The sequence below is a fragment of the Orbicella franksi genome, chromosome 9 (assembly GCF_964199315.1).
Source record: "Orbicella franksi chromosome 9, jaOrbFran1.1, whole genome shotgun sequence".
NCBI classification, from domain to species: Eukaryota; Metazoa; Cnidaria; class Anthozoa; order Scleractinia; family Merulinidae; genus Orbicella; species Orbicella franksi.
The window spans coordinates 15,128,065-15,153,915 of NC_138153.1; the positions used below are offsets into that span (position 1 = coordinate 15,128,065).

The window sequence follows — 25,851 nt, forward strand, 5'->3', positions numbered from 1 at the left end:
GAAGTAGCCATAGATTTCTGCTAATTTTTTTCTCAGTTATTGAGGATATTGTTCTCATTGAAATTATGAAATAAAAAGTGGGGGTCATCGTGCTCGTTTAAGAGAAAAGAAGCGTTTATCTCGCTATCGAGCTTAGTTTGAGAGAAATCTCTTACGTTTCGTACGCGCACGCGCTCATGTGCGCGCGCTAATGACGCGAAAATCGTGCGCAGTAGGGATGCGCTATGCAATACCAAGGAATTACCTTAATATCGATAAGACCATCAACAAAAGCCCTTCACAATGCCTTTGACATCGGTCTGAATTAGGAAACTAATTATGCAGTCTTCGGTCGTGGGTGTTTCGGTGCGCACCGAAACACGAACGGCTGGAGACTGAGCCTAGTCTTAAAGTGCCTATGAAGTAAAAAATAATTGCTGCTTATTTGAAAGGCTTTTCAAAGTAAAGAAGAATGGCGTTTCCCTTTTTGGAATATCTTTTTTCGTTCTAGAGATAGTTACGTTTTTGTATTATGCAAATGAGAAAAGTAATGACGTCATAGGTGGTTCCACTTGAACAGTAACACACTGAATCAAGAACACCTCCAGAAATATTGGAGCAGTGTTCTTCAAACTTGGCACCACAAATGTGCATCACAAAAGAAACAGAATGACACCTTCTGTGTTGTTGCCATAACGTCAATAACATTCACCACACCATACTGACCATATCTACCACGAGAACTTTTACGATCTTTGTATTCTTGAATTGGCCATGGAGCTAATGAGATTCGAACAAATTTGTTATGACAAAGTTTAAGTCCACGCTTGACTAGTTCCTGAACTTGGCTGTTGTTTTTAGAAATATTAAAAGAATGAATTTCTGGATTTCAATGGCCCAACACAGGCGCTGGCTTCATAGTATTGGAAGCATCACGAGGACGAAGTTTCATGCGGAGTAAGATCTACATAAAAGCCATACACGGATGATTCAGAAGCGAGGGCCGTCGATTAGAATAGAAGAAGCAGAGTTTGCTTGCGATCAACTGGTCGCGCCACCTGCCAAACCTACAAAGCGTGGAATACCCATGTAGTGACTGTTGCAATCGGATCGCGATACTGTATTTCGGGACCGTTCGGGATACATCCACGATGACGATGGATCATCACCAACACCAGGCTCCATAGTAAGGTAAATGACGAAAATTGGTGAACACGGTCTCCGCGAAAATAGAGGCGGATGATTCAGTCGACGTCTATCAGTTGCTGAAGTTCTGGGGATATAAGTTGTTCTGTGGAGTACATCTGTCTATCAGTCTATCTGTCTATCTGTCTGTCTGTCTGTCTGTCTGTCTATCTGTCTGTCTATCTGTCTGTCTGTCTTTCTGTCTATCTGTCTGTCTGTCTGTCTATCTGTCTGTCTATCTGTCTGTCTGTCTGTCTATCTGTCTGTCTATCTGTCTGTCTGTCTGTCTGTCTGTCCCTCTGTCTCCCTTTCTGGCTCTCTGAATTTCTGTCTCATTTGCCTGCCTGCCCGTCTGTCTGTATGTCTGTCTGTCTGTCTGTCTGTCTGTCTGTCTCTGACGTGAAATATCAACTTGGTGAAAGCCTAAATAGCTGTTCCTTCCGCAGATTAGGGTATACAAAACCACAAGCATCGGAGAGAGAAGAGATATACCCTGGCTAGACGGAAAAGGTCCCCTCCTGTTTTGAAGTTTCGCCAAATACTGTTAGAGACGAGGCCAAAGTCACTCTTGCAAACATCGCAAGATCCTGGCGACTGTTTGTTTCTCCGATTTTCTAGCGTTAGGTGACCTTATTGGCCTGGTTCACACCAGTGAACAACGACTCAAGTCTTGAGGGTCCAAAAAGTCGTATACTACAAAGTCGGACAAGAAAAATCGTCCTAAGCGAGCCACGAAAAGAAATGAAAAGTGTCATCACTGCAAGTTCCCGCAAACATCAAAAACGCCTCATGCTGTGGTTGTCAGTCCTCAAACTTATAGCATCAACATGAACAACACATAACAAATATCAGAAAGATAATGGCGTCAGTCATTACGACATGTTCAACAAAATCACTTTTTATGTCGCTTGCGTGAAGCAAGCATTTGAATACCAAAAGCGCTTCGTAACAACACATCTAATTGTTATTGCAAAAAAATCTCTCTCAGCACTAATTTCCTTGTTCCCAGGATCTCCTTTCTACGGCACGGGAACCCTGGTGATAAATGGAGTCGAGCCAATATTTTGGCTGCGACTGATACAGAAGGTTTTGATTTCTGGCTTTGTTCCTTCGGTGACGTAACGCCGGAATTCTGCCTTGGTTAGTAGCGAAAGGCGAAATCCTTTTACCCTCTTCCCTGTCCGGGTGTGGGGTACTCCCTTATATGGTCCATACAGATACAGTGTATGTGCGGCCCTAGAGGATATGGTTTGGTCATAAATAGTGTATCAATTTTGGCCATTCGGGTCATAAATAGGTATGGTTTGGTTTTTGCACTCTAGTCTTGAATCCTGAGAATGTTTATTCGAAGAAGCTACATTTGCATCATTATCGATGAGACCATCAACAAATGCCCTTCATAAATTATGTTTAGGGCAACTATACCAGCCACAATGGTCATAAATAGGGTATCAAATTTTTGGTCTGGTCATATAGAGGGGTAGGGAAAATCGCAGATTTTAGTCATAAATAGGGTAAGGGTCTTGGCCTGGGAAGGTACTCCCTTATATGGGCTATATAGGTACGTGCAGCCCCAAAGGGTGGGGTTTTTCAGCCATTTTGGTCATAAATGGGGTATCGATTTTAGCTGATTTTGGCCAGTTTAGTGTAGCGGCTAACAGCTTCAATTGTTCATTTGGTGATACAAGCATGAAATTTGGCAGGAACATTCTCAATTGTCTATTCTTTCATTCTAGTCGATTAGCCACCTGAAATTCGCATTAACAAGAGTTTTTTTCAAAATGGCTAAAAATGGGAACGATGTGATAAAATGGCGGCCATTTTAAGTAATATCCTTACTTCCAACTCATCTTGAAGCAAAATTTGAGCAGTTTATTGCTCCATGATTACAACGTTTCACTGCTAGCATCCTTTAGATACAATTGACTATTCCATACATCTTTCAGTTTCTGAAAATGGCCAAACAATTCTAAAGAATTCTTTCTTTAACAGGCGCTCATGATCTCATAGGACTGTTATATACAGGTTACATTATTTGCCTATCCAGTATTCAGTACGGTAATTCAATACGCCCAGAAGTTTCTTAGCTGGGTAATTTCCAAACAATTCTTTTTTAAACTACCTCTGATCACGTATACGTTTCAAATACACAAGTTACATTACATGCCTACTTCAACCGAATTCTGATATTCAGGACAGCAATTCATTACACCCAGCAGTTTCTAGCTGGCTAATTCAAAAACAGCTTTTCAAACAAGCTTTTGATTTCGTAACAGTGTCAAACAGAGCTGCTATACAATTTACATTGCATGCCTACTATAGTCGATGACCAGGTGGAGCTACTTTTCACACAAGCAGCTACACAAAGCTGTACAGTTCAGCCCAGAAGGAAGACATTTGCACCTTCCACAACAGTCCTTCCTGCAGCCACATCTGGTTAGTTCTCGACAACTTGTAGCAACTGATGGAATGTCAGTCCAAAGTATCTGCCACGTGTCACCTCGCCTACTCCACCCCAATCAGCCGGACTTTTTGTGACAGGTCGAGGGAGAGTGGCTTGACCCCAGATAATTCTTCCTTGATAGGCAGCATGCTCTGAACGTAGCCTGAGGGCAGACTGAGGTGGTATTGCATCAGACGGCCTCTGTTTGCGAGCGAAGAAATTCAGTCTTGCATCGTTCACACTTGCATCTGCACTGGACCTGTCATACATGACCACAACAAACTGTTCTAGACTCTGCAGATCAGCGTCTTCAAGAGATGTCACACACTGACTGAGTTTGGTGAAGGTGGTCGAGACCCCTTTACACTCATTCCATGTTTGCCATGCAGACTTCTTTCCTTAGCCACGGAAAGCAGACACAGTGTCGGATCACGTGAAAGAATGGGAGTCCACTGGCTTTCTCTGGACCGATTGTGTTTACCAGTTCATGCACTGGAATCAATCGGAAATTTCCTCCTTGGCCAAATGCAATCCACACTTTTTCAAGACCAGGCTCGTTTAAGGATTTCTTGACAGATATGGCAATAACTACCACATCGATCCGTGTCGTTTGCCTTAATTATTAAAGCCTTACTGCCGTCCATTGCCGCATGTCATGCGTGCAGAAAAATACGTGGGTCTGCCTCTTTGTGCATACATGGTGCTAAATCTTCTAACGCAATTACGCGATTGCAACAGACGTATTCCAAGCACGGCATGTCTGCTTCGGACAACCGATCTGCAAGAAAATGGAAAAGTTCAGTCTTGTTGTTGTTATCTCTCAGAAAGCTTGTCCAATTTTGGGGAGTCTTTCTGGTCGGTGTAACCCTTCTTCGTATCCCTTTGCCCCTTTTGGATCGTGCCTCTACTTTCAGGCTGGACTCCTTATACACATCAAACATAATGTCAACTCTTTGGTACTTGGTAGAATATGGTCTAACTCTTGGAAGGATGTCCTCATTGGCGTAGTCATCAAATGTCTTTGACGTACGTGGGGGTTGGGAGTTGACAAGAGCTCAGTGATCCATCTATGATGATTGCATCTGCCTCTAGTTCTGTGTTTGGCATCAAAGTCTTAGACTCAAGTATCTCAACCAATTGCGATTTCTGACATGTGTAAAGTTTTCCACTGTCACTGAGGGAAGCTGGAGCTGACTGGTTTTCGTGCTGGAAGAAATCATGCAAATCACACTGTCTGCTTTGACATGAAATGAAAAGTTGGGAAAATAGGTGACAGTCCTCTTTCAGTGTCCTCTCCTTGGAACTGGCGGCACTGGAAATTTCCTCTTGCTTGAAGAAAGTGATCTCGTCTTTCTATTTGATAAAACAAGGTGTGCTCTTCTTTCTTCAGTCCTTCAATGAAAGATTAGAAGTGATCTTTGCCTCTGCTATAGAGAGTTGCAACAAGTCTTTAATTAGCCCGATCGGCAATGTCCTTAGCTTTTTGTCTTATACAAGGAGGTCTGCAGACTCTTCTTCAAAAGGATTGCCCATTTCTTTAAATACTGTGAATAGCTTTTCCACTTTCTCAGACTGCTATTTGAGCACTTCCGCCTTGTTCGTGATGTTTGCTACTGATTGTTGTATCTTAAGTTCCCGCAACCTCTTCGTAGCGAGCGACTAGGCGGCTCACCTCTGGTCCAGCTATCATCCACCTCCAGAGTGCTGTAGGGTCCTCTGTCAAGCCTATCGCTCCTCCATCATCCTTGATGACTGCATTGTTTTGTTCGTGGGCTTGGTCGATTGCAATTGACGAGAATTCTTTGCAAGATTTGTGCTACTTCTGGATGTTGTTGATCGATGGTCATCATATCTCTGAGGTGAATTTAAAGCCACCGCGCATAATTCACATTGTTGTTTGCAAAGAAATAGGGCAAAAGTTTTGCCAGCTTCTCACGATTTAGGCAAAAGTTGGCTTCTCTAAATGAACGAACCAATGTTAGAATGGTTAGCTCTAGAGCTAAAACGAAATGCGAACTGTGGACTGTCGAGTCTTCGTTTCGTACACCACTCTTCGGAATCAAGAACACCCTGTGGACTTTAAGATGTATCTCTGCTATAGCTATTATATGCAGCTTGCCGCTGCTTCTATAGACAACATGCTGTGAGATGATGTGCTTGACGAGATCTGGTAACACTTGAGGTTGACAGATAAGATTCTGAAGTACCAGATGAGGCAACTCCTGCCTCAACAAGAGCACTTGTCTAACCACTGTCCTGAAGTAAACACTCTATCAATTTCAGAGCAGCCTTTTCTATGTGAAGACCTATATTTGTGATGAATCGTCTGAAAGGTTTAAAGTGCAAAAATCTTTAAAACATATGTCAACCTTTGACCCAAGCACAAGTAATATATGAGGGTTAAAACTAAAATCTATTATCGAAATAACCTAAGTACAAAATTCAAAATACTTACAGACATGTTCCGCTGGCCATGATAAAGGCTGCTCCTTCTGCGACTCTTGATAGCCTGCGGACATTTTTGCCAGCAGCCAACGTTTTCTACTCAGCTATAGTATTTTTTTAGTTTCTTTGCTAGACAATGAACTTTTGTACTGCAACATCATCAACTTCTCCTGTATAAGACTGCGAATTAACTCTATACCTAGAGTTAATGGCGGCCATGTTGAGATAAAGACCACCTATTTAGTAAATTGTTAAAAAAAAAAGTGTTATACCGCCAAATTTGAAGTGGCTAATCGATCAGAAAGAAAGAATACTTAATTTAAAACATTTCTGTGAAATTTCATGCTTGTATCACTAAGTGAACAATTTTGCCAAAAAAATGATGTTAGCCGCTACACTAGTTTGGACATAAATAGGGTAGGGTTTTTGCACTCTAGCCTTGATATGGGTATGTTTTTAAGAAGAAGCCACTTTTTCATCATTATCGAAAAGAAAATCAACAAAAACCCTTCACAAATCATGTTTACGGAAATTTAACATTTGTTTGAACTAGGGACTAATTATTAGGCAGGTCTGAGACAGGGTTTTGATTAAGGTCAGGTCATAAATATGGTTTCAAATTTTTGGTCTGATCATAAATAGGGTAGGGAATGTCGCAGACTTTGGTCATAAATAGGGTAAGGGTTTTGGGACGTGGGCCGCGCACCCCCACCTAATTTTCCTGGGAGTACCCCCCCCCCCCCAGGGGATTTGGGAAGCGGGCCGCACACCCCCAAGCAAGTTTTCTGGGAGTACCTCCCCCGGGCTTCCCTGCCGCTCTGGGCGTTTATAGCGGGGGCCCAGAACGGCTGCGAACGATGAAAGGCGTCTGTGCGTACTAAGACTAGTCCACGCCATGTTAAATTATATTCAGCTGACAGCTGCTTGCTTGCGCTGGAACGGACAATTGTTTGATGCAGAGAAATTGACATCTCGCAGCAATATCACAGTCACGCCACTGAAATAATTCCTTCCTCTTATAATTTTTTCTTGCAGAATATCATATCCATTCGACGATTGAATAAAGAACTGAAATTTAAGTTGATTGTTCGAATTCTCCGCGAATTTAGAGGTGTTCTTTTCATTTGATGCCAAACAATCGATTCATGTAGAAAAAAAAAATTTCCATGACACGAAAGCGAAAGTATGAACAGGGAAATGAGTGATATCGTTTCCATCGCTACAAAACGGTTCCAGAAATGTTGTACAGCATTGTGTAATACTGTAAAATACTTCGTCGAGAATATTGTTCATTAGCTAGTAGAATAACAACGGTCAGCGAACGAATGTAAAAAAAAAGAGCGAGACACTGCGTCAAGACATGTCTTACATAACAAATTAAATCTGACTCGTGGCATGTTTGAATATATTAATACAGAATGTGACCACCACGTACATTTATCTCTTTATTCCTACCTGTCGTCCTCGAGTTTCACGCCTTTCACTTTGTTGTAGCCGCTTGGAGCATAATCCCACTTTCTTTCCACTGCTGCGATGAAATAAGTCCTTGTCATGCTGGACGACACGGCAGGAGCACAAAACGAAATCACAAAGAGTGCGAGGCAAACACGCACTGCAAACGACTTCATGGTTTCCCTTGAGTTTCGTCTACGAAAAACAGCGATATTTTTTCACAGGAGTACACCCGTGAATGACAATAAGAGAGCAATCTGAAAACTGAATCTTCTCTCGGAGACCACGCGGTGTCTTCGCCGAAACAATTACCAGCGTCGCCCAAGTTGGCTGGTTGTCAAATTGAGGGTCAGTCGATCACATAAATGTCACCGAGTAACTGATCCGTTTCGACGTGACATCGGCGACAGTCGCTGAGAATGAGCGACAACGTCAATCTGTCCTCCACTGACGGTGCGAATCCACCAAATCGACCACAAGATCTTCTGCGATCTTTGTATTCATGAATTGGCCATGGAGCTAACGAGATTCCAATAAATTTGTCATGAAAAAGTTTAAGTTAACGCTTGGCTAGTTCCTGAAAACAATCAAAATAATGAATTTTTTAGTTCATTTAAAAATGGCCCAGCTTTATAGCGTACAGGAAGCACCACAAGTTTCATGGCATGGGGTCAAACTTCTACATAAAAGCCAGATGATTCAGAAATGAGGACAGTAGATGGGAAGAAGAAAAAAATTGTTTGTGATCATCTGGTCGCGTCACCTGCCAAACCTACAGGGCGTGGAATACACAGGTAGTGACTGTTGCAATCGGAACGTGTTCGGAACAGTTTGGGATGCATTGACGATGAAGATCGATCATCACCAACAGCCGGCTCCGTAGTAGGGTAAAGGACGGAAATTGGCGAGCACGGTCTCCGAGAAAATAGAGGATTCGAAGTCTATCAGTTTTTGCTGAAGTCGTTCTGGGGAGTATGTCTATCTGCGTCCCGGGGGGGGGGGTACTTTGGGAATTTCTGGGTGGGGATATATGGGGATATGGGACCCTGGAACCCTTAGCCTATACCAGAGCTAATCAGCTGAATTTTGCTACCCTAAACTAGAGTAAACTCCCCAAATCCCCCCATCTATCGGCACTGTTGAGGCTGAATTGCGTCAATTTAAACTTGCCGATTTGATTTTTTTTTTATTTTTGAGTGTCAATTCCTGGTTTCCTTAGTCTAGATAAACTCTTCAACCAAGTAGTCAGTTTTGTGGAAAATTATGCACTATTCTAGACCCAAACGCTCTGATTTATATACCTTATCCTTGAGTAAACTGCTTGAAAACCATACCCTTCACAGCGGCACATACCTATATAGCCCATATATGGCAGTGCCCCGGGGATCTGCGTGCTGTCAGTCTGTCTGTCTGTCTGTATGTCTGCCGCCCGTCGCCGCATCTGTCTCCCTGTCAATCTGGCTTTCTATCTTTTTGTTTCATTGGTCTGTCTGTCTGAATATTGTCTCTCTGTCTGTCTGTCTTTGTTTGTTTGCTTGTCTGTTTGACATTTTGTTTGTTCTTGTTCATGTTTTCTTCGATCTGTGTTTGATTATCTCTCTGTTTCGATTCTGTCTGCCAACCTGTTTGCCGCTTGCTTGCTTTCTTGTTTGCTTGCTTGCTTGCCTACTTGCTTTATTGTTCTTTCTTGCTTGTTTGTCTGTCTGTCTGTCTGTCTGTCTGTCGGCTGGTCTTTTCTGCTGTGCATTTTTTTTTTTTTCAGTTTGTTTGTTTGGTTGGTTGGTTGTTGTCTGTTTTCGTGTCTTTGGGCGTTTGTTTGTTTCTATGCTTGTTTGTTTGCCGTTTGTCTGCTTTTTTGTCTTTCCGTCGATCGTCTATTCCTGTTATTGTTGTTATTGTTGTTTGTTTGTCTGTCTCTGTCTGTTTATTCCTGAAGTGAAGTGCTCTGTTGTGGAAAATTAGAGTTTTTTCAGAAGTCCATAAATACAAGTTTCCAGATCTTGCGTAGACTTCCACGCTTAGCTACCATGATTCCGTACACTTGAGGTATAATATTGAGACGCTAAATTTGTTCATTACTTAACTGTTATTTTTAGCAGTGTCTTTGTTTGTATTAGCCATCCACTAGCTGTCCACTGAACTGGGTACAGTCAAGGTCAGCCTACACAAACTACGCCCTGGCATATTTGTCCCGGGATTTCATCTTGTACTTAGCTTTGTTGTTCGTTTTGTCTAAGCCTCAATAGCTAGTTTTTAACAATTTTTCTCATGATAGCCATGTTTCCCTGAGCAATCTTGATGACTTTGGTTGAAACCTCCACGAAAGTATAACGGTTGTGAAGTATCTTTCCCATCGTTTTCATAAGCTCGCCATCAAGTTTTTGTTTTCGCTCCGTTGGTGTGTCTCGGTTTTTGTCTAAGCTAAGCCAGGGAGGTCTTTTTCAGTTAGTTCCCTTGGTCGGTATACCCAAACATGTGGGCTACAATTTAGGTATTTAGATGGAAAGCTATGAGCTTGTAAATTCATTAGGTTAGTTAATAGCATCATTAGCAGTAGAGGCCCCTGAAGACTCTTGTTACCTCTCGTGGAAATGGGTTAGCTGACAATCAACTGTCCAACGATAACATAAACTTTCTTTATTGTAAACCAAATTTTAATTTTAGTAAAACATATATTATTAATAATAGCAAAAATAATAATAATGACTATATTACCGTGTCAATTACATCTAGCAGTGGAGAATGCCCGCTGCTAATAGGGGACACCTAACTAGAACTATCTAAAAATAATATACAGAAAAGTCCTATAAGGGAAGCTGTTTCATTTACTATGCAGTAAAATGGTTTTATTATCTAACGCTAAATCAAAATATTCCACAATACTTATGCTATTAAGATATAGAGCATTTGTCTAAATCTAACAAAATCCCTGTTGCATTTATTTGATATATTTTTTGTGTGTACTCCGGTGAAAAGGAAGCATATATTATGGACATAATCACACAACCAGTTGCCCCCAACTCGACTTGTTTGACCAGTGACTTGGTTGCAATAAAAAGATAAGTACTTAACGTGAGAAAAGATAATGCCAGCAAAGATCTAAAGAAACTTGAGGGATAAACCATTTGACTTTCGCTGGAGGTGGGGTGACTTTGAAAAAAAATATTTTGCAAGCATACTTGCACCGAAAAAAAACCCTCATGCACACGACCACTGCCGGATAAAATTCACGCACGTTCAGTGAGCCGAAGAAAAAGCACGTTATATGGAGAAAACATATCGATATCACGCATACATGTCCCGAGAAAAAAATATCCTTGTGCATTTAAGGGTTAAATACACTTCACCCCTAAGACTAGACTGACTTACGGACTGATACTAATAATGTCACGAACAATGTCCCGGCCTAGGGCTCATAGACCTTGCTTAGTTCACACAACATCAGCATTGATCAGCATTGGCACGGCACAATGAGGCAAGAACAAGCATAATTGCAAGCAAGGGGAATAAACATCAGTAAACAGTTAGAATTAGAACAAAAGCCCAAAAAATGGAATGGCATACAGGACCAACAGTGTCGGCAAATTTTTGTTGGCAAATCCTTTTGAGGGGCGCCGTCCAAGCTTGTTTAGTAGGCGTGGGACATCATCCGTGACCAAGCAAGAAACATCATTTGCAATCAGCAGATCCAGGAATTTCTCATCTGCCGCCCTCTGTGCGTCACTCAGGGCCAAATTGTCGATGATAAACGCGCCAAAACTGAGGTCTTTCCTGTAGTGATCTTTAAAAGTTTGGAAAGTCTCGTTCGAATACTTCTTGTTGTTGAAAATGTTGTAATCCATTACGACAAACGATCCGTTGGTAGATTTCAACAAAGCGCCACTTCGAAAGAGAACGTTCATGAATTCTCTGCCAGCTGGTGCATCTTTAACGCACTGTTGCATATTCGGTAGGTCACCAAACTCGCTCTTCGTGACATTGATTGTAGCCAGATCATCCCACATTTGTCTCTTGTAAAATGTGCCAACAACGAGGGATGAATTCACCTTTTTTGCAGCCCAAATCTTAAATGGGTCGAACGATGACAAGAGCACTTTATGGACGACTCCTAGTGCGGTGACAAGCTTTGCTACTTCTTCACCAACCATTTCACTCTCGGTTCGGTTCCGCAAATATCCTGGCTTGATCTAATTAAACAGGGATCAATCGCGAAAGCAGTTCAGTCAGAAACGTTAGATGATTCTTCTAGTTTGAAAACAATCCAAAGACTTAGGGTCTTTCTGAAGTCTCTCCATATGCATAGAGAATATCTCAAAATTTTAACCTCGAACAGAAGGAGAAATAGGAACCAGCAGACCGAGGTTGAATATTAAAAGATCATGTCGAAAAATAACTTAAGAGGGATTACCTCTGGAATAAGGCCTATAAGGGGGATTAAATGTCATAGCATACCCTTCATCATCTCTTACGGGAACCCATTGGTAGAGAAAGAAAGGGCAGAAGTCACGCGTGAAGCGCGGTTTTGCACGCGGGGCGTTTGGGAGGGAAGAAATTGGAATTCCCTAGGCTTCCACTTCCTCTAGAGCGCGCAACAATCTGGAGTAATTTAATATGCGCGAAGATCTTCTAAATGTCGAAAACGAGGTTGGAGATGAATGATAATTGGTGACTAATCGACAGGGAGATAAATGGAACGGCGCCCGGTAGTGGAATTCACTTACATTTAAATACATCACCAGTTCATCGTCTTTCGTTGCATCGATGACTTCAGACAGCAGTGGTATTTTTCGTGTTTTGGTGAACCTGTAAGGTTTCTCTCCTGTCGAATAGAAAAAAGTTATTGTCACTTTAAATAAAGTAAAAGAAACACATTTATAATCCATCGAATATTTTTACTCGCGCACGATTGTTCTAAACGCGTCAAGTGACTGAATATGCCCCAGCTAAAACTGGGAAGTATCGGACTGCAGGAGCCCATCGCTAGGAAAGTGCAACTACCTCATATTCCTGTCACGGCCTTTTCACAGACCGATCTATTTTTAGTTTGAATTTACCGCGAATTCAGACCCCACCGCAACCCCAGTGACCAATCACAAACACCGACTTAATTTTAACTGACGTCATCATTTCACCGGAAGATTATGTCGAAATGTTCACTTGAGGCCGCCATTTTTTTTCCTTACCGATGCGCGCTCATTTAGACCGGAGCTGACCTATTTCGCGGGAAAAGAAGCTTCTCAATCGAAACTTAAACTAAGGAGAAAATAGAGAGATAAAATCGTAAACCTCTATGCTAATTAAGGCATATCATCCTTTGGTGACCGTGAAATGTAACGGAAGTGACAGAGAAGAAACGGAAAATGATAATATTCCTTCATTTGACTTTCTAAAACTCAGGGCGTCAGTAACTGGTGAATCTAAAAAACAGCGAAACCAAAGGTCAAAGAAAACATGGATACAGGACGAAGATCTTTATAACAGCCCAACTTCTAACTCTTTTGAAAAATGTTCCAAGATGTTTTTTCTTTCTCTATTTACTGTTTATTTAAGTCTTTTACCATTCTATGTGAAACTTGAGCAATTAAACGTCAACAAATGGCCAAAATAAACGACCGAATACTTAAGGAGACTGGGCACTAGTAGGTTAAATCACGTTTTTCTCAAAATCTACCCACATGACCCCACCTCAAAATTTCAGGAATAAGAAATTGGCTCTGATTTAACATTCAAGCAAAGTAAAATAAAAATCTGTAAGACAGATTTTTCGCAAACTAAGAAAATGTGAAATCAAAAATAGCTCAAAATCTGTCTTAGAGATTTTTTAAAAATTTTGGCTCTAAACGTGATTTGTCCCTACAAATCAACTATGAAAATTTCATCATGGGTTGTACGGAAGGTTTTCGAGCAATCCTCGATCAAAGACTGGATTTTACAACCTTGGACGAGAATTGAATTGCGCATACCCTTTATTTAAGCGCGCGCTCATGTAACGCCATGTATCGCGTGCGAGAAAGCAAGAGTAATTTAGAGTTCTTTGACCGGTTGTTTATCGAGTTTTTAGGTCATATTTTTTGGGCCCTATGCTTAAACACATGTTTGAACGGAGTTTGAAACTATTGCTACGTATACTGCAGTGATTTGACGCCTTTTAAGTGCTGAAGTGGTTTTCGCTTCTTCTTAGGGTTGCTTGCGTCATTTGTGGACGCGCGATTGTAGTCAATATTAAAATTCCGTGCGCTAGGCCACTTGAGGGCATGTGGAAAATGCTTTTACTGAAAGGCAATACGAATTTTTGACACCACCAACCGGGACAATTACGGATTCTATAGCAAAACTGCGGCAACACATCGCTGGGCAAAAGTATACTGCTTTTAACAAACAAAAGCTCTGATTCCCAAAAGAAAATTGTCAAAAATCAATTAGGTTCGCGGGAGCTGGTAACTTTCAGTCTTCACATTCATCCGTAATGAGTGTTTTCGTTCATGTAATTTAATATAAGAATATCTTTCGACGTTTCGTAATTAAAAGCAGGAAATCTGTTTCAGCATTTCGAAGTTTGGTTTCGCTGCTTTCGGCCGTTGATGTTTCCGGCATTTGCTGTTTCTATCTACGTTTTCTATTTCATTCGGATATCTGTGTTTCGCCGAGTTGGACATTGTCAAAGGTTGACAGCCCGAGGCAATGCTCACCAATGTGAGTTATATAGTTTTATGCGACATCAAATGGCTTTTCAGAAATTTTGGTTTGATATAATTGCGCACTTTGACATGGAATTGAGTATTCGTTTAGATTAAACTATTTTCCCCTATTAAAATCGGGGAATTTTGACTGAAACAGAGTAAGAGTTTCAAGAAACGCGCCCACACTCTCGACGGTCGACGGGTGGTCGACGGGTCGAAACGTATTTTCGAAACTGCATTTAAGATATTTTTCTCAAACGCATCTACCCTATTTTCTTTTTATTTTTTTTTTGTTTTTACCGTATTTTATCGTAGTAGGAAGATCAAGCTTTAGTAATTCTTCATACGTAGTTTCCCAAATGTTGTGATCCTTGTTCGTCAGGTGCTGCAAAATAATAAAAATCAAATGAGCAACTTTAAGCAGTTGTCGCTTATTTTTATAAATGATTTATGCAACGTTATTATACTTACACGCGCCCCTCCCATTTTTGAAATGGGTTTTGTACTTTGTGAGCCTCTGCAATCGATCAAAATGTGCATTTTATCAGCAGTTCAGAAGCTCCTGGTATTAAAAATTTTGCGTTTTGAAAGCTTACGTTGTTTTTCATTAGAAAAGTTTTAAGGTATTATTGCAGTGTATTTCAGTCTTAAGAGTCAATGTCAGTAATTTTCAACTGGGGCCGTGCAATAGCGAAAAAACGAAAAATCTGAAAAAAATTCTCAAGAAAGCCCTTGGTGAACTACTTCTAAAAATATATATTTTACCTCGATCCGATAAATATTTTGGACGTACGGAGATAAACTTGGTTTCGCAGCTCTCAGACCAGATTTTAGGCGTCTGATACCGAACACCGCTGAGACCTCCTTTGAAAATCAAAACACCTTTTCCACGAAACAGCAAGTAACTAATCAAATTAAGCAGACGATAATACACATTTTGAGTGGTTATTTTCTCAGTTTAACTTAAAACTGAATTTTTGACAAATTTTCCATTATTTACAATAATTCGTGCGATTTTTGGCTCCGCAAAATTCACAAAATTAAGGGCCTAAAATCATCGACTGGTACCTCGCCTTGTGTATCGAGACTTATTCCACGTGAAAGAGCACTATTTCTTCTTGCATAATCCATTTTCAAAACCATGGGCTACTTAAAATAAAATTTTTGAGGTCGAAAAATACACGCAGTACTTTCGTGAAATTTGAGCTCTTTGATAATGGCGTACCAACGTCGAAAGGTCACACAAACATAACGATAATATATTTTCGAAACTCAGCGCTTCAATAATATTTGCTGTCACTCACAAACTAATGTTTACAAGACTATTTTACGTGATTTACCATCTCTTTTGAGGAAAAATTAAAGAATTTGGCCGTTTATTTTGATCTCGAGTTCCTAAGTGTACACGGGTCACGTAATGTTTGTCAAGGGTTGAAGGTGAGGTACTCGTTATCAAATCAAATTAAAACATTTTCTAGACAGAAATTGCTCACTAACACACACATTAATAACTTGAAATGGATGGCTCTTCATACCTTTCGACGGGCTTTCTGAACATTGAAGAAATCCTGGACTTACAAGTCGTAAACCACACCGACGAATTCAAAGCAACGGATTACAGTTGATTGCGTTACAATTCACAAGGAAACCGCTGGTCAAAGAACTATAAGGTCGATCAAGCCAAGGAAATTAAAGAAATATTTTGAATAAGTATAAATTTTGACACGAGCCGCTATCACTCTAGAAGGTGCATGTAGACGACGTTACTTTTTCGAGAATTTAATTTTTCGAGAAAAAAAAACTGTAGGTTTGGCGCGGGTGGCCGGAGAGAAACGAAACATTTCCTTATATGGTGACAAGATGATCCCTCACTGTGCAAACTTGGGGATAGAACATCATCTCATTTATTTAGATATTTACTGGATTAAATGCACTCTCATTTTGAACCCCTTTTACTTTACCTTATTGGGATTATGATATCGAAAAATACCCGCGTCACTGTGAATTCAGAGTGCTACAGAGTCGTCTGTTACGCTGCGTTTGTTGTTGTTGTTTTTCTGAATTCGTATTGGACTTTCAACTAGAGAAATATTGGGGTATCGTGTTTTATCGGGATATCGTGTTTTAAGTGTATGTGTTGAATGGCATTGTGTGACTACGCTGCTCAAGTTGGCGGACAATGCGGAGCTAGCACAGAAAACCCAGGCAGCTCTCAATGTATCTCAATCGCAAAATGTGACAAGGACATAAGAATTCACCGGAGGTCTTTTGGTGCTGGTTTTGCGGATTCAAACGTAAAGACTGAGACAGGACTTCTTCTCGCCAGGGCAGGTATGCATTAACGCAGCTCTTTGGAAATGTCAACTTGGCAGGCTTTCTGCTCAAGTGTATATATAAGGGGATTGGGGTGAGGGGGGCAGAGTTAATGAGGTAACGATACACCCAAGAGAAGTAATCATAACCCTAATTTGAAACATTGCAGTGAAATAGCATGTTTTTTTAGAGCAAGCTTATGTTGGTGTAAAAATACCGTAATAGTTTAACCACCTGAAAATTCCACGCCCAATCGTCCTGGTGGACCCTGGACAAGCCTAGTGATTCTTATGCTTGGACCGAATATAAATGAAAATACTCTTTGATTGGGCAATATGCATTATGAGCGTTTGTTTTTTCATATGTCTTACTGACCTCCATGGCGCGTTTATACTGACAACGGATTCCACATTGCAAATAGAGCGTTAATTTGCACAAGATTTTGGTCGTACCCATGTCAGCAACTTGTTGTTTCCACGTCAACATCTTGAAAAGCGCTCTACAAATACCTACCTTGAAAATTACTAAAAAGTGCATTGCTATCGTCTCAATTACAAGGTAACAATTACAACTGAACAAAAAAGATCTAATCGTAGAAACTCTTATTCTTCGGCCATTTCAACTTGAGTAAAAATTTAAAAAAAATTGCGGTCACAAATATTACAAAACAACGCATGTAGTAAAAAACCTTGATTTGAGAACTTAACGTTTCGTATTCTTCTACATACATCATCAGGAAGTGTAAAACAGTCAGCTGCATTACAATAAAATTAAATTTAAACGAGAAGACTAGTACCTAATATTGAAAACCAGTACCTAATAAGGAAAGAAATGACAATGGATATAACTGAAAATAAACAGATTTGAAATCTGCTGAATTGCATGCATGCAAGGATGAGGAGGATGGCGAAGGGGCGGATGCAAGCTCGCTGATGTCATGTCCTGTTGAGGGATGCAAACGCACCTATCAGAAGTACCAAAATCTGGAGCGCCATTTGCTCATCGCGAAGTGCAAGCTCGTTTCAGAGAAGTATTCCCTTTTAGATACCGTTAAATTGGCATACGCTGAGAGAGTTCACGAGGGCTCCACTATTCAGCTAACATTAGCTGCCCCGACCACCACTGAAGTCTCTTCAGAATGTCCCTTGGTGCAAGGCTGGACTCTAAAAGGCACGAAAAAGGCTACCCGTTTTAACGAGAATCAGCGTCAGTACCTCGATAACAAGTTCCGGATTGGACAGGAGAGTGGCCATAAAGCCGAACCTGAGAAGGTGTCACGGGACATGCGCTATGCTAGGAGGGACAACGGTGAGCGGCGCCTCAACGTGGAAGAGTTCTTGACTGCACAGCAGATTCAGAGCTACTTTTCACGTACTGCTGCAAAATTGAAGCATTCAGTTACTGCTCAGTCAGGGCATGACTCCATCGACGATAACGATAGCCAGGCGGCCCGAGAACAGGAAACTTTTTCTTCCGCCCGCTTAGCTGTCCTTCACCAATGCGAGCTGTTACATCCCATTGTCTTTGACACACTGATCATATGTTCTTTGTACAGCAGCATCAAGCTGACCAAGCTCAGTGTTGCACAACAGAGGCTTATCTGTAGCTACTTCAACATGGACATAGAGGAACAACAATCAAGGCGAAAAGCGCCTTACATTACTTTTATCTCGGAACTTGTAGGGTCCTCTTTTTAAGAGTGCTTGCGATGTTATCGGAATGTAAAATATCCTCTGATAATATTACTTGTCCAATTTGTTATATTTTGTTTTCATGCAAACCTATACTGATGTTGTAAATATCGTTATTATTTCATCTCTTGTACCGTTCATTCCGTTCCTGAGTGCGTTATGTTGAAGTTATAAATAATCGTATATTTAGGGCCGGGTAGAAAGTAAAAAACAATAGCAAAAAAAAAAATCCGCGCCCACAATCTAAGTATCTGTCAGCGGTCTCATGTAACAGAGACTGTAACGCATATTTTTGCCGTTGACAGTGAATTGAATTCTGTAACCGTCGAGAATGCTGATCCGGCGGCAGATTTTTCAAGCCTAATGCAAGGTATGGAAGATGCTGCTCAAATTTTAAGTGTTAGAAAGCAACGTCGGAATGATAGATGTTCCGATTTGATTTAATTAAGCGTGCTTTGACCTTGATAAACATATCGTGACCCGTTTACACGTTACGACTCGTGCTCTAAAAAACCGGCAAACTCTCAAATCTTTCCTTAAACTTATAGCAATCAAGCAGAACAGTCCTGGAAACATTAGTTTGTGAGTGACAGCAAATATTATTAAAGCGCTGAGTTTCGAAAATATATTATCGTTATGTTTGTGTGACCTTTCGACATTGGTACGCCATTCTCGAAGAGCTCAAATTTCACGAAATTTTCGACCTCAAAAATTTTATTTTAAGTAGCCCATGGTTTTGAAAATGGATTTTGCAAGAAGAAATAGTGCTCTTTCACGTGGAATAAGTCTCGATGCACAAGGCGAGGTACCAGTCAATGATTTTAGGCCCTTAATTTTGTGAATTTTGCGGAGCCAAAAATCGCTCGAATTATTGTAAATAATGGAAAATTTGTCAAAAATTCAGTTTTAATTTAAACTGAGAAAATTGCCACTCAAAATGTGTATTATCGTCTGCTTTATTTGATTAGTTACTTGCTGTTTCGTGACAAATGTGTTTTGATTATCAAAGGAGGTCTCAGTGGTGTTCGGTATCAGACGCCTAAAACCTGGTCTGAGAGCTGCGAAACCAAGTTTATCTCCGTACGTCCAAAATATTTATCGGATCGAGGTAAAATATATATTTTTAGAAGTAGTTCACCGAGGGCTTTCTTGAGAATTTTTTTCAGATTTTTCGTTTTTTCGCTATTGCGCGGCCCCAGTTGAAAATTACTGACATTGACTCTTAAATTGCCTAAATGCCTAGCATTTAGTCTCAAATCTTCAGCGAGTTTCGACGAAAAGTCATATTCAAACTTTTTGGGAGTGTTCTATGCGGAAGTTCGGTTTGGAAATGCCAAGCGATTCCAAAAATCGTTTCCGGTAGTCGAAAATTTCAAATTGCTGAGAATTTAGTCTCTTTAAGACCGTTCTTAGCCTGCGAACTCATGGATTTACTCACAGATTTAATGATTCAATGGGAATTTTCATCGGATTTAAAAACACTCACGGATTAACTCACGAATTTATCAACTGGGAATTTTAAAAAGTGTTCCATGCGAAACACAAAATGATAAAAAATGAATAACGTTATTCGAGGTTCAAATGTATTTAGCAGTGTTGTGCTAATTGGGGACACAGTAAACACAAAAAGGTGGGAGGCTGACCAGTTTGGTATTTACACATCGCGGTCAAGGAGTTGAACTCGGGAATACCGGGAACAAAATCCAGATAGCGGTAGGGAGGAAGATTTGAACCAAGGACCTTGAAATACCTGTATTGTAATTTTATATAAAGTATCTTGTTAACACAAAAAGTAATTGTGTAATTAGAGTACAATGTAGAGTAAGAATTGTATTATCAGTTGTGTAGGCAGAGTATCTGTAGTATTTGTAGTGTTTGTAATCAATACACAATATAGCAGGTAATTTTTGACTCCAAGTGTAACTTTTTGTTTGAGGATTTTTAATTCTCCAGATATCGACCAGATCTAATTCACTTTGCAAACATACTATACTGTTCACGACCGATTTCCTTGGTATCATTATTCCACCTCTTTTATCTAAACTTGGGTTTAATGGACAATTGAAATCTCCGCCTACAATAATGTTCTCCTCGGAATCTAAGTTTTCAGTTTGAAGCAAAGTATGCAATTTCTTAAAAAATTGGATCGAGTCTTTATCTTTGTTTGGTGCATAAATATTGACAAGTACATATACTTTATCATCAACTTGAACTTTAGAAATAATAAAGAACCCCAAGGGATCCGGAACTGTACAAAGCACTGTACAATTCGCCTTGTTGTTTATCAGTATTGCGGTACCACATGAATTTGGACTACCATGTGAAAAAAGCATTTTTCCGCCCCATTCATGTTGCCATTGATTTTCTGTTGCTTTATTTGAATGCGTTTCCTGTAAAAAAAAATCACGTCTGCATTCTTTCTGCGACACCATGTGAAAATGGTGCGTCTTTTTTTGAAATTGCTAACTCCCCTTACGTTCAAAGAAACTATTTTTAAAGCAGCTGATGAGATTTTAACAACCATAACCAATAAGCTCCAAATCTAAAATTAAAATTCTCAACAAAAGAGTGAAGGTTGAAGAAATTAAGAACAACCATAATAACTTTGTTCCCGATTGTTTTGAGTTAAATACAAACGAGGACTTTCTTCGCTTGCAGCTCAATAGTGCGATTGCTACAGACAAACTTCCCACTGAAATAAAACTGAGTAATTTACAACAAGAGAACACACATGAACGAATAAACACATAATCCACGTCTAAGAATGAAAGATGGAACAAATTAAACTCCATCAGTCTAACATTCAGAGCTCCCGCCTTAACTTGCTAGCCGTTGAATGCAATTTGTAAAACTTTCTGCCCGCCAAATCGATATCAAATCACAAAATAATAATTTATATGGAAATAACCGTAACCTCTCGAATGGAGAAACGTAATTAAAAGTGCATAGCTTAACCAAACAGAATATTACACTGGAACGAATTTACCGGCATTAATATAGAGTTTATCCGGTTCTGCTTTACTAAAAGATACCTTCATGCCGTTTCTTTTTGCTTCCTTTAACTTCGACATTTGTTTTCGTCGGCGCTTCGTCGTGTTTTTCCAGAAGCGGGTTTTCCCAAACGATGTACTCTCTGCAATTCAAATTTCTTTTCCGGTTCTTCAAATCCAAGGCCATTCTTCAGAAATTCCAATAGCAGATCGCGTGTATTTATCGCCTCGCTGACTTCTGAGTCGCCCTTTGTTTCTTTTTCAGCCAGACCAAAGAATTTCAAATTCTCTCTACAGCTGTAGGCTTCCGCATAAAGTTGCTTCGTATGTAGATCTTCTTTAGCAGCTTCAAGAAACTTCATCTTCAATTTTATGTCATCCACTTCTTTATCTAACCATTTTAAACCTTCATCCATCTGCTGCAGTTTAGTATCAGTACCACGTGCGTCAGCTTTCAGCTTCGATATGTCGCCTTCCACAATGGCCATCTTTGAATACAGATTACTCAGAGTTGTTTCGATGCTGTCTAACTTGTTTAGCTTCAATAATATTTCGTCAAGCTTCTCTGACATCTTATCGGTCATTTCTAATTCTAGGGCGGGTGAGACTTCAATTACTTCTTCGAAGACCTCTTGGACTTCACCTTCGTTTTCTTTATGCTCCGTGTTTCGTAGTCGCTTATGCGACGGAGAACTTGATTCAGAACCGCTAGAATCACTACGTTGTGTTGATGTACGCTTTAGAGTAATAGTTTTCTTTTTGTGGAGGGCAATTTTATCCATAGACAGGCAACCTTTAGCTTGTAATTAGTTAACTCACGAATTTATCAACTGGGAATTTTAAAAAGTGTTCCATGCGAAACACAAAATGATAAAAAATGAATAACGTTATTCGAGTTTCAAATGTATTTAGCAGTGTTGTGCTAATTGGGAACACAGTAAACATAAAAAGGTGGGAGGCTGACCAGTTAGGTATTTACACATCGCGGTCAAGGAGTTGAACTCGGGAATACCGAAAACAAATCCAGATAGCGGGTAGGGAGGAGGCTTTGAACCAAGGACCTACAGGCCATAAGCCACTCGGCCACGTCGCCTCCCAACATTTGAGCGAACAAACGAGAGAAAACTTATACTTTCATATAAAAACTCCGAGTTTGTCATTGATAAGGTTTTATAAGCTTACCACTGTGTTGTCGTAGTGAATAACAACTAGCTTCCTGTCCTTTGTAAGGAAGGTGTCGAGCTCCATTCCATCGGCTTTGAGCTCGACGAGGCTTTTGAAACCATCCACGGTGTTTTCCTGAAATTTGGAGGGATTGCCGTGATGTCCAATCACCAGGGGCTTGGTTTTCTTGTGGTAAAGATGAGTCTCTGGGATAGAACTAACCTTCACTAATTGACTAAAACAAGATGGAGGGATATTGGCTGACTGGCCAGGGATGCTAAGAGAGAAGACGAACATCGAGCTAGCTAGGATGAGAAGTACCATCGACATGGCTGTTATCAGCGATCAGTAGTACTGGCGTGCCGTGTGAGCTAGCAGTGGACGTGTTTTATATATAAGGGACAATTGAGGATCAAAACTGAAAGTTCCCTTATTGCGTTTCAGTTGTAGTTTCATCCGCGTTTCAGAGCAATTTGGCAAAGTTACTTCGCTTCGAACCATTCACAGATCGGGCTACCTCAAAATGGTGAAAATTGTCCGCAAAATGCCAAGAAGAGGGCATAAGTAACTCAAACTTGGACTGAATTAAGATAAAAAATTTCTCTATGAAAAGATCAAAATGTAAAAAGTAACTCTAGCCTGCGTAGCAAGCGTTTCTGCAGGGTTCGGGAGCAAAGAACCCCTTCTTTCGTTTTTTGTCTCTCGCCCAATTTCCCATGCAGGCAAACACCCAATTATAATATCCCGTTCCTCAGTCTCTCTTTGCTTCCCAACGCGGAAACTCTTGCTACGCAGGCTAAAAGTTACTCTAGCAGACACCTCCGTCAATCTCCTCTTTTTAATCCGCGAAGTCTATCTTAATAATTCCGTTAGGTGACGTGTCACATCGGTTCAAAAATAAATTGGCCTAGGAGTGGGAGGGGGGGGGGGGGGGAGGCGCATGAAATGGTTACATAATTTGTTTTCAAACACAACTTTCAGGACATTTGAAAAAGGTAAGAGTCAAGTCAGGTTTTAAGGTTTCAACTGAGGGCATAAATAGTAATTGAATGGTTTGAGGATCAAACTGACTGAATTCAGTGATTCATTGTTCAAAACAAGAAAAGCAGGGTTGGTTTAGATACGTTTTTCAGGTCAGTAGAAGCTAAATAGACCCTTTCTTTCGCAAGTAATGAATCACTGCGTTAAATATGTCACTATCAACAGAATGTGCCGCAGCATTACTATCTTTTAGATACCCTAGTATTAAATCAGGTAATCAACCTAAAGAAAAGGCCGAAAAAAACTTTCGAGCCTTTACAAAGCTCAAGCCATCTCCAGATCACGTCAACAAGCACCATTGCATGTGTCATCAAAGATAGGAACGTTTTCCAACCGCTTAAAAAGATTCGAAAACAAAATACCCCCATCATGGATTGCTGAATGACTTTTCAGATTTAGTGTTCGTAATCAAAGAAATGTTCAAACAAGTGTTCGAAATAGATGCCCATCACAACATGTTTTGGCCTCAAATGTTCTCGTCTCCGGGGGGGACTCCCATTTGAAAAGGGCGTGAATGCTCGTCATCTCGCTTTGGAATATAAATCAAGGATTTTGGATTCAAGGAGTCTCACTCAGGGTGTTCATGACGAAACGCCACTATTTTAAGCTGTCAACGTATCTTTTTAGATGCACTCGAAGAAATAATGATAATAAAAACGTTCTTATTTGATCTTACTTCCGTTTTTAGGCTTGTTTTCCGCCTGTCTCTCGAGTCTGGTCTACTAGCGCGGGCTCCTTTTCCGAACAGCGAATGGTAATGGCCAATTCCCTTTATGAGGCAAGCCTGCAGGGAATCATGGTCGTTGAATTCATCATCTTGGACTGGAAATTTATTTTGATGAATAAAACTACCATGATTCCCTGCATGCACGTCTCATAGATCATAGAGGGAATGGGCCATTGAGCCTATTCTGTCTTAGGTGGTTTATCTTTTGGGGGTCAAATAAGGCTCGAGTTACGCCCGGATTGGTCTCTTTCAGGGGTTTAATTCAAATTTTCGACGGCGGCAATGAACACCACGTTCTTTTTACATGGGAGTCCCCCCTCCCCCCCCCCCTTCCCGAGGTTCTCGCTCGCCAAAGTGATCGGCAAACCATTCATACCGAGATGAAAAATTCAGAGTCGCTTTTAGTGAGTGGCTGATTACATTGCACTGCCAAAATCTATTATTGTTTTCCAGTTCATGCGATAGACCTAACATTAAATGACATTCACTGAAAGTTCTATTATTGGGTTTAGCAGTTTCATCCGCGTTTCAGAACAATTCTACAAAGTTGCTTCGGTTCGAACCATTCCTAGATCGGGTTACCTCAAAATGGTGAAAATTTTCCGCAAAATCATTGCTAAGAAGAGGCGCAGAAGTAACTCGAACTTGGACTGAATCGAAGATGAAAATCGCTCCTTGAATGGACTAAAATGTAAAACGTCGCTCTAGCAGAAACTTGAAATACCTGTATTGTAATTTTATATAAAGTATCTTGTTAACACAAAAAGTAATTGTGTAATTAGAGTACAATGTAGAGTAAGAATTGTATTATCAGTTGTGTAGGCAGAGTATCTGTAGTATTTGTAGTGTTTGTAATCGTAGTGTAAGTAGTAATCGTAGTGCAAGTAGTAATCGCAGTGTAAGTAACGGTTATATTGTAAGCAATGTCAGTAGTGGCGTAAATGATATTAGTATTTTAAGTAATGTATAAGTGTTGTAGGTAATATTAGTATTGTAAGAAGTGGTAGTAGTAGTGTAAGTGGTATTGTTAAAAAAAAAAGATGAAAATCGCTTCATGAAGGGACTAAAATGTAAAACGTCGCTCTAGCAAAAACTTTAATTCATCAATCTTATCTTTTTATTCCGGGAGGTCTTTTAAGGTCATTCCTCACATTTGCATTGCGCATCCTTAGTGCACATAATTTATGGCGTCATTAGCGCGCGCTTGTGGACGCGCATATTGAAAACATGACGAATTTGCCTTGATATTGAGCTCTGTCAGTTGAAAAATGGCTCTAGCTTACCAACGAGCATGGGCACCCCAATTTTTTTCTCCAGTCGTTGTAATCAACTAATCATAAGCTTTGCGTGAGAAAAGACTGATCTAATTTCTATTGCTGAAAATTGAATAAATAAGAAAAATAGCAGATACACTGTGGGCTTTTCTATTTTGCAGTCGGTAACCACGTCAAGAAATTTGGTTCAAATATTTAATCAAGGATTTAGCTTTCTGTCTGAATCAAACTTAAACGTTTATTTGTGTCCGACACAATGTATTGACTGTAGTTTAATGCGTGTTCTTGTGAGTCCGGGCTTACAAAGATGTTACAATTACTGGGAATGCGTTCTTATAATAAGCATTAAATAATGCCAAAATGGGGCATTTTCAATGCCTCACTGCTCCTTAATGAGCATGGGCACCCCCCGTTTTTATTTCAAAATTGAAGTTATCATATGACAAATATTCAGTGGACAAAGTTTG

The 25,851-nt window shown here is 40.2% G+C and overlaps 2 protein-coding genes and 1 long non-coding RNA gene across 4 annotated transcripts in view; all 3 read right to left on the bottom strand.

Annotated features, from left to right (window-relative positions):
• LOC145497048 (uncharacterized) overlaps nt 1-2,805 on the bottom strand; it is a 10,178-nt gene extending 7,373 nt beyond the window's left edge. For both annotated transcript variants that reach the window (XR_014050636.1, XR_014050637.1), the window contains exon 1: nt 1-2,805. This exon is cut by the window's left edge. This is a non-coding gene — a long non-coding RNA (uncharacterized LOC145497048).
• The window catches only part of LOC145497037 (hephaestin-like protein), a 30,986-nt gene extending 23,136 nt beyond the window's left edge, over nt 1-7,850 (bottom strand). Inside the window, exon 1 of the mRNA XM_081476824.1 lies at nt 7,508-7,850. Coding sequence (XP_081332950.1) covers nt 7,508-7,680 — 173 coding nt within the window. The 5' untranslated portion in view covers nt 7,681-7,850. The remainder of the gene's footprint in view (nt 1-7,507) is intronic.
• Nucleotides 7,851-9,666: 1,816 nt separating this feature from the next.
• Nucleotides 9,667-24,961, bottom strand: LOC145497042 (uncharacterized). Its single transcript, XM_081476831.1, has 4 exons — nt 22,361-24,961; nt 14,485-14,569; nt 12,226-12,323; nt 9,667-11,691 (listed from the first exon to the last, which is right to left on the bottom strand). The coding sequence occupies exons 1-4, from the start codon at nt 22,670-22,672 to the stop codon at nt 11,035-11,037; spliced, it is 1,152 nt and encodes a 383-aa protein (XP_081332957.1). The 5' UTR covers nt 22,673-24,961; the 3' UTR covers nt 9,667-11,034.
• Between the last annotated feature and the right edge of the window lie 890 nt (nt 24,962-25,851).

Excerpts from the sequence above, each read along its gene's own strand:
- LOC145497042 (XM_081476831.1), bottom strand. The coding sequence starts at position 22,672 with ATGTCGATGGTACTTCTCATCCTAGCTAGCTCGATGTTCGTCTTCTCT. Across the intron at positions 14,570-22,360 it reads TTCACTACGACAACACAGTG|CACCTGACGAACAAGGATCA; the intron begins GTAAGCTTATAA and ends ATTATTTTGCAG. Across the intron at positions 11,692-12,225 it reads AACTGGTGATGTATTTAAAT|ATCAAGCCAGGATATTTGCG; the intron begins GTAAGTGAATTC and ends CTGTTTAATTAG.